Below are 13,801 nucleotides of genomic sequence, written 5' to 3' on the forward strand. Positions count from 1 at the left end.
TGCTGCAGATGAAAAAAGAAGAGACGAAGCGAGAGGACCGGCTCTGATCCATTCAAACTGGGCTCAGTCACAGTACACTGACTGCAGACTGACCTGATGGAGTCAACATCTGGAAGGTGGAGCACTGAGACTCAACAGTCCTTCATGCTTTTATTTAGAGTTTTCTTTAGTTGAGTCTGATCTGCTTTTTTTAAAATGTTTAAAGACGTTATGTAACGACTGAACTAAAAAAAACAAGTGTAACAAAGAGCGAGCGAGTGGGCGAAGGTGTGAAACCAAACTGAAACTTCACTGTATGTCTTAATGAGCTCAAACATTTTCATGGCTTTCTAAAGACTGTTTAAAACCTGGACGTAGTCTCCGTGACGTCCCCGCAGACTGTCTAAAACCTGGACGTAGTCTCTGAGACGTCCCCGCAGACTGTCTAAAACCTGGACGTAGTCTCCGTGACGTCCCCGCAGACTGTCTAAAACCTGGACGTAGTCTCTGTGACGTCCCCGTAGACTGTCTAAAACCTGGACGTAGTCTCTGTGACGTCCCCGCAGACTGTCTAAAACCTGGACCTAGTCTCTGTGATGTCCCCACAGACTGTCTAAAACTTGGACCTAGTCTCTGTGACGTCCCCGCAGACTGTCTAAATAAAGAACAAGTGTAGGACGTCGTGTTTCTGAAATGTGTGGGGATCTCAGCAGTATGTTGCATTTTAAGAGCAGACTTTCACAATAAGAGCGCAGCCTGTCTCTCTGTGTTTCCTTAATGCACAGACTGATGACGGTGCAGAGCCTCTTTCCATCAGTGGTGCTTTCAGAGAGACAGACAGACATCGTCTCCATAATGAGGGATATTACCGGGCTGTGCTTCACTGTTGACGTGGGATTTTCAGCCAGCAGCTCCATTTTCCAGGACAACAGGAGCAAACACAGTGTGGCCTAATCGCATCATCTGAATGCTGATTCCAGCCAGACGACGGCCTTTTCTGCCCACTCTGTTTGATTTCTGAAAGCCCAAATCCGTCCACAGAGGACACCACCTGTCGACGCAGCCTGCCTGCAGCACATCGCAAGAAACTAATCTCAAATTTACTCCGTTTTATTTGTTCCTGCGTGCACGAGTTTAAATGTGAGGAGTGAAAACACTCAAACACTCTTCAGACTGTTTTTCTAATCAGTGTTTGTCTGAGACACGTGGCCTCGCCGGGCCTCCTCCTCCGCGCTGAGGTCCGTTATTATTATTTGTAATCTTTTGATCTGCAGAGATGATAATAATCCCGCCACATGCCTCCCTGATTACCAATGCATAATGCTGAGGGCTTTATCCTGCAGCCTTTCAGCGCTTCACGTTTATGCAACAGGCGGAGCCGGAGAGAAAGAGAGTGCTGCACTGATATCACTGTTTAAAGGGTGAAGCTGATGTTATTGCTGATATTCAGTCTATGAATTTCATTATGTGACCATTTGAATTCAAAAATAACCTTCCAGCGTTTTACTTTGAGTCAGTTAAAGATCAGTTACGTCAGTTTTTTACTTTGTTTTAAAGGAGCAGGGTGAGAAATATAGAAACTGTGTTTTGTCTGTTCAGGGCTTCCGTAGAAACATGGTGGCTCTGTGGAAGAACTTTCTGTGTTTCAGCAAATTTACTTTAATTTACTCCAAATTCATAGAAAAACACTTGGAACTAGTGATATGTTGTGTCGAGGACACCTGTGAAAACACTTGGAACTAGTGATATGTTGTGTCGAGGACACCTGTGGGTCATCGAGGACACCTGTGGGTCGTCAAGGGGGACACCTGTGGGTCGTCGAGGACACCTGTGGGACATCGAGGACACTGTGTGTCGTCGCGGACACCTGTGGGTCGTCAAGGGGGACACCTGTGGGTCATCGAGGACACCTGTGGGTCATCGAGGACACTGTGGGTCGTAGAGGACACCTGTGGGTCGTCAGTGGGTTGTCAAGGGGGACATCTGTGGGTCGTCGTCGAGGACACCTGTGTGTCGTCGAGGACACCTGTGGGTCGTCAGTGGGTCGTCAAGGGGGACACCTGTGTGTCGTCGAGGACACCTGTGGGTCGTCGTCGAGGACATCTGTGTGTCGTCGAGGACATCTGTGGGTCGTCGAGGACACCTGTGGGTCACTGAATTTAGAGATTCTGTTTTGATTCTCTCTCTATGGTTTAGTCCCAAATACTACGCACAGCGTCGGAAGAAGTACTCGAGTACCGATACTGCACTGTGAAAATACTCCAATACTCTTTACTCTATTTAAGGCCAAAGACCTTCTGCATAAACAGCCAATAGAATTGTGTGTGTGGTGTCAGGTGGTCTTTGGCTCGTCAACAGGTGCCTTCACTCACTCGACTCGTCAGTGCAGGCTGAGAGCGGCTGATCAATGGACTTCAGTCAGCCCATTGATCATTTAGTCCTTGGAGGCCATTTTGGACGTCTGGTTGAATCTTTAACAGTGATCAGACACACACACACACACACACACACACACACAGACTGATGAAATGAAACTATCGATCCATGAGGAGAAACTGTGTCATCACAGCAGCAAGTGATGAAGTACAGTAAAGAAAATAGACTTCAGAGAAGCAGCACAGCCGACGAGGAGACGGCATGTAAAATAAAAATAACAACAGTGACACATTATTATACACAGCTAGGGTTAGATTATATATACAACAACAACAACAACAACGACAACAACAACAACAGCTGATCTCACTGCCTAGTCCAGCAGCAGTCAGCCCAGCTCGGCGTCTGTCTTTCAGCCTTTTATTTCACCAAGCTCTCACCAACCACTAAAAGTCAGTCCCACATTTACTCTTGTCCGGCGGCTTCTTGCTCGCTCACTCTCTCCTTTTCTCTTCTTAGCTTCCTCCGTCAGCGTCCTCTTCACTCTCTTCTCCTCTGCCATCATGTTTTTGGTTTGGTTGCTTTCCTGTTGCGCCGCCTTAGGCGTGTTTGTTTTCCTCTTCAAGGGCGCCTTTTAAAAAAATACTAATTATATAGCGGTGATGGAGGCTCAGTAACAGACAGGGTGGAGGGTGATGGAGGCGGTGATGGAGGCTCAGTGGAGGACAGGGTGGAGGTGGTGATGGAGGCGGTGATGGAGGCTCAGTAACAGACAGGGTGGAGGGTGATAGAGGCTCAGTAACAGACAGGATGGAGGTGGTGATGGAGGCTCAGTAACAGACAGGGTGGAGGGTGATGGAGGCGGTGATGGAGGCTCAGTGGAGGACAGGGTGGAGGGTGATGGAGGCGGTGATGGAGGCTCCGGGGTCAGAGGTTTCCCAGCATCCTCGCTGATTGGCGGAGATGACGGCCATCTTGGATCTGAGCGGGCAGGAAGCTGATGCGGTGAGCGGCTTCTTCTTCTTCTTCTTCTTCTTCTTCTGCTTCTTCTTCTTCTGTTTTATCCTTTAATTTCTCCCCGCAGCCTTCACGCACCGCAGCTCCATCTAAATTACAAACCTCCACCCGTGCGGGGTTCACGCGGCCTTCAGGCGGCGACGGGAGCTCGACACAAAGCCCGCCTTCCGCGCCGGGCCGCCGGCTCCGTTGTTGTTGTTGTTGTGGAGGATCTGACCGACGGACGGAGGCGCAGGCCCGAACAGAAACACCAGCTCCCCCCGCGGCTCTCCTCTCCCGGGTGTACCTGTCTGCACCGCCGCGTTCAGAGCTTCTTCTCCGGGTCAGCAGACGGGGTTTGATCCGCTCCTAGCTGCCACAGAGCGGCTGTTAGCCGATTAGCTCCGTCGGCAGTTAGCGTTAGCTCCAGGCTAGCGCCCCCATTCATTCCTAACGAGGCGCGCTAGTCGGCTGCTAGCATTAGCTCCTGGCGCATTTCACAGCTAACGAGCTACCTCCACCTGAAATCTGTGACTGAGTGAAAAACTCCACCCGGGCTGAGCGGGCACAGGGTGGAGGCTCGTCCTGAGCCGGGCTGTGAACGTTATTACACGTTTATGCAACGTTACGGCGCCTCGGCGCTGTTAGCTCAGCACACCGCGGTGCTACGTGCTAACAAGGACCGAAGCTATGTGGCTAACCGCCGAGAGTAAACAAAAGTAATCCGGAGATTAGAGCTCGGACTCGGCCGCGGAGCTTCGTGTTGACACCGGGGGAGGACAGCACGATGCCCGCTGTGTGTGTCACTGTTCACGGGTTTGAACTGAAACATTTTCTGCTTTTAACAGTTTGTGACTCTCAGGCTGGATTCAACTTTTCCAGACTTTGTTTTATTGTAAAAACTGTTGACAGATCATCACAACAGACCCGGACACTTTAACAACTGAAGACTGAGGTGATCAGACAATAACGTACGAGCCAGAACCAGCTTCAGATTTACTTCAGGTTCGTTTTCTTTGAACATCCTGAGACCCGAGCACAGTGTTGTGGTGCCGGGAACACACACACACACACACACACACACACACACACACACACACACACACACACACACACAGCCTGTGGAGTTATTCCTGATGTCACATCATCTTTGAGGATGAAACATTCGTGTCAGATGTCTGTCCTGATGTTCTGACGCCGGGTAAACGTCACTGAGACAGAAGCATCACGCCGCTCGACGCTCGCGTGTAACGTCCTCGGAGGTCGCCTGCGTCGTAAAGTTTTAGTCTGTTGAAGCTGCTGATGTACAAACCTCCACAGTGCTAGACCTCGTCTCACCTGTCGGCGTCCGCGCACTCGGTGAGGCCCGTCGAAGGTTTACAGAATAAAACGGGAGTTGTTCTGTCAGAGTTGATCGGCAGGTGTGACGGGAAGTGTCTGACTTGTTTCCTGCGTCTCTCCTCAGGTGACACGCGGTATGTTTGGTGCTAACCGGAAGAAGTTTATGGAGGGAGGGGTAGAGAGCGACTACGCGGACGACTCCAGCCTCTACTACACCCAACAGTCCATGTTCCCTCCACACCGCGCTGACAAAGACGTAAGTTCAGCTCTTCTTCAGGGTGCTAAAGAGAAGCAGGCAGCAGAACCGGGCTCACGGCGGACCGGAGCAGGTTCGAGCTCTGTGACGTGATGCAGCACGGAGCTTCTGCAAAGAGTAACCTGCTGCAGGGTCGTCCTTTTTCTAGTGGACAGAAGATGTGGTGAGGAAACTGAAAGGTGTGTCTGTGCTTCCTCTGTCCTCAGATGTTGACGTCTTCCTCTGCTTCCTCGACGGGTCAGCTGTCACAGCTCGGGGCCAGTTTGTACGGCCCGCAGAGTGAGTTCCTCTGCACAGTCTGAACGTTTCCAGCTCACATGATCAGGAATGTTTCTTAAACATGAACCGTGTCGTCTCTCTGCGTCTCTGTCGTAGGTGCGTTGGGGTTTCCCATGCGGGGGATGAACAGCAGCGCGGCGCCTCAGCTAAGTCGAAGCGGGTTGAACCAGTCTGCCAGTCAGCTGCCCAGCCATGCCAGTACAGCCAACACTGGCACGATGCACACGCCTCCCTCACCGAGCAGGTACGGCGCTCAGATCGACTTGGGACTCAAACTGAGCATCACGGATCATATTTCACTGCCGAACACCCCGACCTCTGCAGCCTGTAACCTCCGCCTGTCGTCCTCTTTCAGGGGTATTTTGCCAATGAGCAGCCGGAGCGTGCTGAACCACAGCCAGCAGGTGGGGGGGCCGACGGGGCAGTCGGGCAGCATGGTCGGAGGAGTCGGAGGAGAGAGAGGAGGCGGCGGTGGAGTAGGAGCGGGGAGGAGCAGCAGCATGGGGAGCCCGAGCCGGTCGTCACCGAGCATCATCGGCATGCCCAAACAGCAGCAAGCACGGCAGCCGTTCACCATCAACAGGTAACACGAGTGTGCACGAGGTGACTCAGACTGTTCGAAACACACGAGAACTTATGATTCTGCTGATTATTGAACTCTAAAGTTTTTTGTTTGGTTTCTAAAATGTTGACTTTAAATATTCAAACTTTAGAAACTGAAACTTAAACAGACAAACTGAAAAAGAAGGAGATGGTGATAAAGGCGACGAGATATTTTTAACATTAGCTCCAACTTCTTCCTTCAGGAGAAACTCTGAACTATACGGAGCTTCTGCACAGACATTATGTTTGATATTATGTATGTTAAATCTCGTCTCCTTTTAGTTTCTCGTCAGTTTGCTGACAGTAAAATATGACATCATCACAGCTGTGTGACGGCGAGCGGTCAGATCAATACCGAGACACTTCCTCCTTTAGTTTAGACATGTTTGTTTCCTCCTCAGTAATGTGTGTGTGTGTGTGTGTGTGTGTGTGTGTGTGTGTGTGTGTGTGTCAGTATGTCGGGGTTCGGTGTGAACAGGAATCCCGGCTTCAACATGAACAATTCTCTCTCCAACAACATCTTTAACGGCACAGGTACCGTCGTGTTTCTCTTCAGACGTTTGAAGCTTTTTGACGGGTTTTTTGTTTCGTTTTTTTAACGAGTTCTCGTTATTTTTCTTTTCTGTTTTTTTTTTCATCTCTGCTGTTCGTCCAGACGGCAGTGAGAATGTGACAGGGTTGGACCTGACAGACTTCCCGGCGTTAGCAGACAGAAGTCGGAGGGATGGAGGTTCGAATCCCACCCCGCTGCTCAACCCGCTGGCCGGTCGGGCTCCTTACGGTGAGAGAAGTGTGTGTGTGTGTCTTCTGGAGCTTTCAGTCAAATGTCATGATCCTCCTGTGTACATGCAGTTTCCATGGAGACGTACATGTTCAGACTAACAAAACGTGGAGCTCTTCATCCTCTAACATCATGTGACAGACGGCAGCCAAATGTAATAAACACAGATCCATGCCAGCTCGTCATGATGGAGGCTAATTAAGTCTCCAAATGTTGTTCAGTCTTCACCCCTCTCCTCCGGCCCGGAGTTACCATGGTTACAGAAACGCCCTGAAACTTTGTAACGACTCTCAAGAAGTTTGTGGTTGGTGTGACGGTACAGCATCACTGAATACTGAAGAGTTCTCTGCGTGGCTGAAACAAGCTTTGCACAAACACAAACGTGTGAGTAGAACAGCTGATCGTCCTGTAGAACTCTGCGGGTCGAGTGGACCTGACGTCTTCATCAGAGAACGTGGTCATGTGTGCAGCGGTGCTGAACTCTGGCATTGATGAACTCAGATGATGGAGTCGGATCTGTCTGCAGTGTTCAGCTCGATGTGAGAGCAGACGTTATATCATGTCAGACTTCCACTGCAGCCATCGCATCTCCTCTGAAAGTCGCTTTGGATGAAAGCGTCAGCTAAATGTTAATAACTAAGGGACTGGCCTCCAGTTCATCGATCCAGTTTTTGCTGTATGAGGCCAGTTACGTTAAAGTTTAAAACAATATTTAGACGGTATTAAAAAGGCGTAAACCCTGACCAGAGAGCGAGGACGTTCAGTGGACGGACGGCTGTCCATGGCAGAGTCACGATGGGACACGAAGCTTCACCTCTGACCTCTGACGTCACGGCGTGAACGTTTCTGTGCTGCTCTTATATTTCTGCTCAGCCTGACGTCACGCTGCAGCGACCAATCAGACGCTCTGATACTCCACGTGTTGTGACTTTTGTTAAAGTTTGATATTTAATGAATCTCTTCAGTCATTAATGAAATAATTAATCTGTTGTGAATTCGTCCTGATGTGTTTCTGGGTTAACGTCCTTCCCTCCATTCTTCCAGTCGGCATGGTAACCAAGCCGTCCAGTGAACAGTCGCAGGACTTCTCCATCCACAACGAGGACTTCCCAGCTCTCCCTGGGCCGAACTACCAATCGAAAGACCCCACCAGCACCAGCGAGGACAGCAAAACGGTTAAGATCCTTTTTCTCTCCTCAGTATTTTTCTGCTCTTGTCATCGTGCTCTGTCTTTGCTCACGCCGTGCTCTCGTGTGCTGACTCGTCCCGTTTCTTAGGACTTCTTTTTCCCTCCGTTTCTGTCCAATCAGAATCTGAACTCATCAGGAAAGCCCGCCTCTAACTCAGATGGTCCAAAGTTCCCTGGCGACAAGAGCTCCGCGCCTAGCAACAACAACCAGCAGAAGAAAGGGATTCAGGTGCTTCCTGACGGTGAGACACACACACACACACACACACACACACACACACACACCTCCCGTGACGGTGGGTTTCCTCACGCACACGCTTGTCTCCGTGTTTCAGGCCGTGTGACCAACATCCCGGTCGGCATGGTAACGGACCAGTTCGGGATGATCGGCTTGCTGACGTTCATCCGGGCGGCAGAGACGGACCCCGGCATGGTCCACCTGGCACTGGGCTCCGACCTCACCACACTCGGCCTCAACCTCAACTCACCCGAGTACGACCACAACACACACACACACACACTATGTACTCAGTAATTAACTTTGAACCCTGCTACATTGTGTCAGGGTCCTTGAATGAGAGAATTGGGCCTGGAAAGTCCTTAAAAAAGTCTTTAAATCTTGTGTTTTAAGGGGCAGAGTGAACCTTGAATCACCCATCGCCCAAATTTTAGTGACATCAGCAAATGAACTTCTTTATTTAAGCGAGCTTCAGCCTGTCGAGCTCTCTAAGAGTTTGCAGAGTTGAGAGCAGGAAGTGACACAGTAAGACTGCAGAGTTCAGGTGCTGCACCTGCTCAGGTAAACACCAGGAGGCTGATCAGGTCACGGTGTCAGATCAGCGTCACGTTAACTGACTCAGAGTTCTTCTTGTGTTTCTGAAGTCGTGGAGCTGCTCGTGAATCTAACCGTCTCTTGTCCGTCCGTCCGTCTCTTCATCAGGAATCTCTATCCTAAGTTTGCGTCTCCGTGGGCGTCGGCTCCGTGTCGACCGCAGGACATCGGTGAGTTTGTGACTCTGTCGGGACTCAAACCAAACGTCTTCAGTGTTCAGTGTGTTCAGTGCTCTGTCCTCTGTCCGCAGACTTCCACGTCCCCTCTGAGTATTTAACCAACATCCACATAAGGGACAAGGTAGGTGTTGGAGGCTTCGATGACTCCGTCTGAGGAACATTTTGTTATTTGTCGTCTTTAAAAATGTTTCTGTTTTCGATCTTTCACGTCTCCAGTTAGCAGCTATCAAGTTGTCTCGGTATGGTGAAGATCTGCTGTTTTATCTCTACTACATGAACGGAGGCGACCTATTACAACTGCTGGCTGCAGTAGAGCTGTAAGAACAACACACACACACACACACACACACACACACACACACAGTCTCTTCATGTCTTCAAGTTTCATTTTCACTTTGTGACAGAGCATTCATTCATCTGCAGCGTGTGAACGCAACACATGCAGCTGTCTAACTGTGTGTGTGTGTGTGTGTGTGTGTGTGTGTGTGTCCAGGTTTAACAGGGACTGGAGGTACCATAAAGAGGAGCGGGTTTGGATCACCCGGGCTCCGGGTATGGAGCCCACGCTGAAGACCAACGCCTACGAGAGAGGGACCTACTACTTCTTCGACTGCCTCAACTGGAGAAAAGTGGCCAAGGTGAACACACACACACACACACACACACACAGACCACCAGGTGATTTACAGACTTTATGATGGAAACATTGATCAGTAGTGATCAGCTAAAATGTTGTAAAATCTATTTTTTCTGATTATGTTCAGCTTCGTTTTGCACGTGAATCGCAGATTCGAAAACATTTCTCCGCTCTGCTTTCAGGAGTTTCATCTGGAGTACGACAAACTAGAAGAGCGACCTCACGTTCCCTCCACATTCAACTACAATCCTGCCCAGCAGGCCTTCTGATTGGCTCTACCTCCTTCCTGCCTGCCTGCCATTGGCCCCTCCTGGCTCATCATCATCTCCCCTCTCTAGGTTTTTTCCCACCTCCACACACTCAAAGTGAATCTGGCCAATAAGGACTCAGGACGGGAGAGGACGTCCTGGTTTCTCCCAAACGCTTCACTGAATAGACTTTATGATTTTAACTTTTTCGTTTGTTCTTTACCTCATCTTCTTCTTTTTGTTTTGTTTTATTTCCCGCCCTCCTCCATGAGTTTGGTTTGGTTGGTCTGTTATGTGGCGTGCAGACTTGATGTCAGCAGACAGCACAGTACAACACACACCGACGCGAGCGAGCGAGCGCTGTAAATAAGCGTCCACCTGACGAGCGATTCACGTTTCTATTCAGTCTTTAAGAATCGACTATTTTTGTCTAGAGAAGCTTTTAAGAAGAACCAGATTTTAACACAGAATAAAATCGCCCGTCACGATGGATGATTATTTACCACGGCGTCTCAGCTCGGACCTTTTTTTTTGACAGGAACTCAACATATTTATCATCTTTTATTTTTACCAGGTTTGTTTCTGTCAGATCAGATCACACATCAGCAGACAGCCGAGAGTCAGGAGAGGAAATGCAATGTACATTGTAGCACTATTTCATAATAAAAGAAGAAAAATATCTTCTTTTTTTTTTTTTTTTTTTAAAAGTAGGAAACACCAAAAATCATGTTTTCATGCACGGATTCTAAATATGTCGAATCTTTCTGGAAATATCCTCCCATGATCTGCACATCTGTGTTTATTTGTAGACTTCATTAAAAGTTACATTAAATTAAATAATGCCTCATTTACCTATTTAAACATCACATTTAAGTAAAATTAAACAAACTACTACTCAGTGGAGACTCGAGTATTTTGTACTCAGATTACTTGACCTGATGATGGTCAGAATCAGGGTGTTACAATATCACGATTATCGTAAATAAACTCAAATTAGGGAGCGTAGGAAGGTGTAACACAGGGTGGGAACCACACCTGTAGCGCTTATTTACACAATGTTAACCAGATCCATATTTCAACGTATCATGGCTAGTGTCGTATAAATGTGTGTGTGTGGTGTGAGGCTCTACAGAGACAGTGAAACTGGTTGTTTCTATCTCAGCCCTGCACTACATGAAGTGATGAGGGTGCATCCTCTGGTGGGACCATGCAGATCTGTCGGGCATTCTCTACAAAAGCAGCGAGACATGTTCTCCATGAAGCCCTCATGGTGGCACCAAAGAATAAGTCAGATTCATCCTCTGGTGAACGTGAATTACGTAGGTCTTCAGAAGCTTCTTTCTTATTCAGACTCAGCTGAGGGGGATTTCTCCATGAAGCTCTGTCGTCGGTCTGGACGGTGAAAGTTTTGATCTTTGTTTCTTCTTCCGACATGAAGAACCTGCAGCAGCTCCATAAATAAATGGTTTTCCATTTGTGTCAGTTTGCTGTGGAAGAACACAAAACCATCACAAAACCAATCCACCTGAGACTCATGTGTGAACACAAGCTTACGGACCAATCAGGTCTACGAGGAACTTACAGGTGTGCTGCAAACAACAACAGGGCTTAGCGTACATCTTTACTTTCTTCAACTAAGGACGGTTTTAGATGGAAACCACAAAACCTTTGGACGATCGGATCAAGGGAATGTGTGACTGACACCAGAACCAGCTGGTTTCTTTGAACAGGCGAACAAAGATTGGACTGAATTTAGTGCCCTCTGTAATGAGGTTACAACCGACTGACCACGCATGACGGCTCGTTGGTTTGAACACAGGTCACGACGCTGCATTGTTCAGTCGTCCACATACTTTTGGCCACTGTAGTGCAGCCTGCAGCTATCTGGGATGTTTCTATGGTTTCATCTCTCTCTCTCTTTGCGTCTGCAGGTTGAGTGTGCTCGGTCGCCCCGGTGGCTGATGATTCACTCCAGATTAGTTTGATTTGGCCGTGGCTGCTTGTTGTTCTCTCACTGTTACATGTGGATGAGATAACCTCTTATCTTCACTCGCTCAGGAACATCCTTGATTCTCAGGAGTTTGGATCAGCTGCAGCACGAAGCTGAAGGGAACCACGTGATGAGATCACGTGATGAATTTATTTCAATAATGAACAAACTACCAGATGTTCCTGTGATCTGCACTGACTGTGATCAGGTGGACATGTCCGTAAAGTGATGTTGGGGCTGAGCTAGTGTCGTGCCACGACGGCGCTGGACGAGCTGTTAGAAATTGTAACTGTGCTCAGCAGCCTCTATGGACCTGATGGCAGAGGAGGAGAGAGTGAGAGGACGCTGACGGAGGACAACAGAGTAAAATGTGGGGACTGACTTTATGATGACAGTGAAGTAAACTGCTGAAGCTGTAGCTGCCTGTTAGCTTAGTTAGCTCAGTCTGTTAGCGCTGTTAGCTCTGTTAGCTCCGTCTGTTAGCTGCTGTTAGCTCATGTTAGCTCCGTCTGTTAGCCGTGTTAGCTCTGTTAGCTCCGTTAGCTGTAGTCAGTAGTCTGTTAGCTCAGTCTGTTTGCTGCTGTTAGCTCATGTTAGCTCCGTCTGTTAGCCGCTGTTAGCTCATGTTAGCTCAGTCTGTTAGCCGCTGTTAACTCATGTTAGCTCCGTCTGTTAGCCGCTGTTAACTCATGTTAGCTCCGTCTGTTAGCCGCTGTTAGCTCATGTTAGCTCAGTCTGTTAGCTGCTGTTAGATCAGTTCGTCGCTTGGCGGTGAGCTCAGAGCGACGGGTACCCGTCTGGTGTTTGTACCAACAGGCGTTATGGACGACCCAGGAAGAAGAGAGGAGGTAACCAGGCTCAGCAGCCTCTATGGACATGATGGCAGAGGGAAGAGAGTGAAGAGGACGCTGACGGAGGAAGCTAAGAAGAGAAAAGGAGAGAGTGAGCGAGCAAGAAGCCGCCGGACAAGAGGAAATTGTGGACTGACTTTTAGTTGTTGGTGAGAGCTTGGTGAAATAAAAGGCTGAAAGACAGACGCCGAGCTGGTGACTGCTGCTGAGACTAGGCAGTGAGATCAGTTGTTGTTGTTGTTGTTGTTGTTGTTGTTGTATATTAATCTAACCCTAGCTGTGTATATATGTGTCACTGTTTTATTTTATTTTACATGCCGTCTCCTCGTCGGCTGAGCTGCTTCTCTGAAGTTATTTTCTTTACTGTTACTTCATCACTGTGCTGTGATGACACAGTTTCTCCTCATGGATCGATAGTTTCATTTCATCAGTCTGTGTGTGTGTGTGTGTGTGTGTGTGTGTGGTGGTGTGTGTGTGTGTGTGTGTCTGATCACTGTTAAAGATTCAACCAGACGTCCAAAATGGCCTCCAAGGACTAAATGATCAATGGGCTGACTGAGTCCATTGATCAGCGCTCTCAGCCTGCACTGACGAGTCGAGTGAGTGAAGGCACCTGTTGACGAGCCAAAGACCACCTGACACCACACACACAATTCTATTGGCTGTTTATGCAGAAGGTCTTTGGCCTTAAATAGAGTAAAGAGTATTGGAGTATTTTCACATGCAGTATCGGTACTCGAGTACTTCTTCGACGCTGTGCGCAGTATTTGGGACTAAACCATAGAGAGAGAATCAAAACCGAATCTCTAAATTCAGTGACCCACAGGTGTCCTCGACGACCCACCGATGTCCTCGACGACGACCCACAGGTGTCCTTGACGACCACAGATGTCCTTGACGACGACCCACAGGTGTCCTCGACGACCCACAGATGTCCTCGACGACGACCCACAGGTTTCTCGACGACCCACGGTGTCCCCCTTGACGACCCACTGACGACCCACAGGTGTCCTCGACGACCCACAGGTGTCCTGACGACACACAGGTGTCCTCGACGAGACCCACAGATGTCCCCCTTGACAACCCACTGACGACCCACAGGTGTCTCTACACCCACAGTGTCCTCGATGGACCCACAGTGTCCTCGATGACCCACAGTGTCCCCTTGACGGACCCACCAGGTGTCCCGGACGACACACAGTGTCCTCGATGTCCCACAGGTGTCCTCGACGACCCACAGGTGTCCCCCTTGACGACCCACTGA

The 13,801-nt window shown here is 49.0% G+C and overlaps 1 protein-coding gene across 5 annotated transcripts; it reads left to right on the top strand.

Annotated features, from left to right (window-relative positions):
* Positions 1-3,096: 3,096 nt before the first annotated feature.
* On the top strand, positions 3,097-10,376 carry LOC113744064 (CCR4-NOT transcription complex subunit 2-like). Of its 5 annotated transcripts, none has more exons than XM_027272223.1 (16): positions 3,304-3,360; positions 3,440-3,694; positions 4,817-4,948; positions 5,155-5,227; positions 5,324-5,471; positions 5,583-5,810; positions 6,285-6,364; positions 6,486-6,611; positions 7,656-7,786; positions 7,889-8,042; positions 8,136-8,292; positions 8,741-8,802; positions 8,883-8,932; positions 9,028-9,128; positions 9,305-9,449; positions 9,631-10,376. In XM_027272223.1, the coding sequence occupies exons 1-16, from the start codon at positions 3,319-3,321 to the stop codon at positions 9,715-9,717; spliced, it is 1,971 nt and encodes a 656-aa protein (XP_027128024.1). In that variant the 5' UTR covers positions 3,304-3,318; the 3' UTR covers positions 9,718-10,376. The 5 variants fall into 5 exon arrangements, with proteins under 5 accessions (XP_027128026.1, XP_027128024.1, XP_027128025.1 ...); XM_027272224.1 differs by having other exon boundaries at positions 7,922-8,042; XM_027272225.1 differs by lacking the exon at positions 3,440-3,694 and having other exon boundaries at positions 3,097-3,360.
* The last annotated feature ends 3,425 nt before the right edge of the window (positions 10,377-13,801 follow it).

This window comes from Larimichthys crocea, chromosome XX (assembly GCF_000972845.2).
Source record: "Larimichthys crocea isolate SSNF chromosome XX, L_crocea_2.0, whole genome shotgun sequence".
NCBI lineage: Eukaryota > Metazoa > Chordata > Actinopteri > Sciaenidae > Larimichthys > Larimichthys crocea.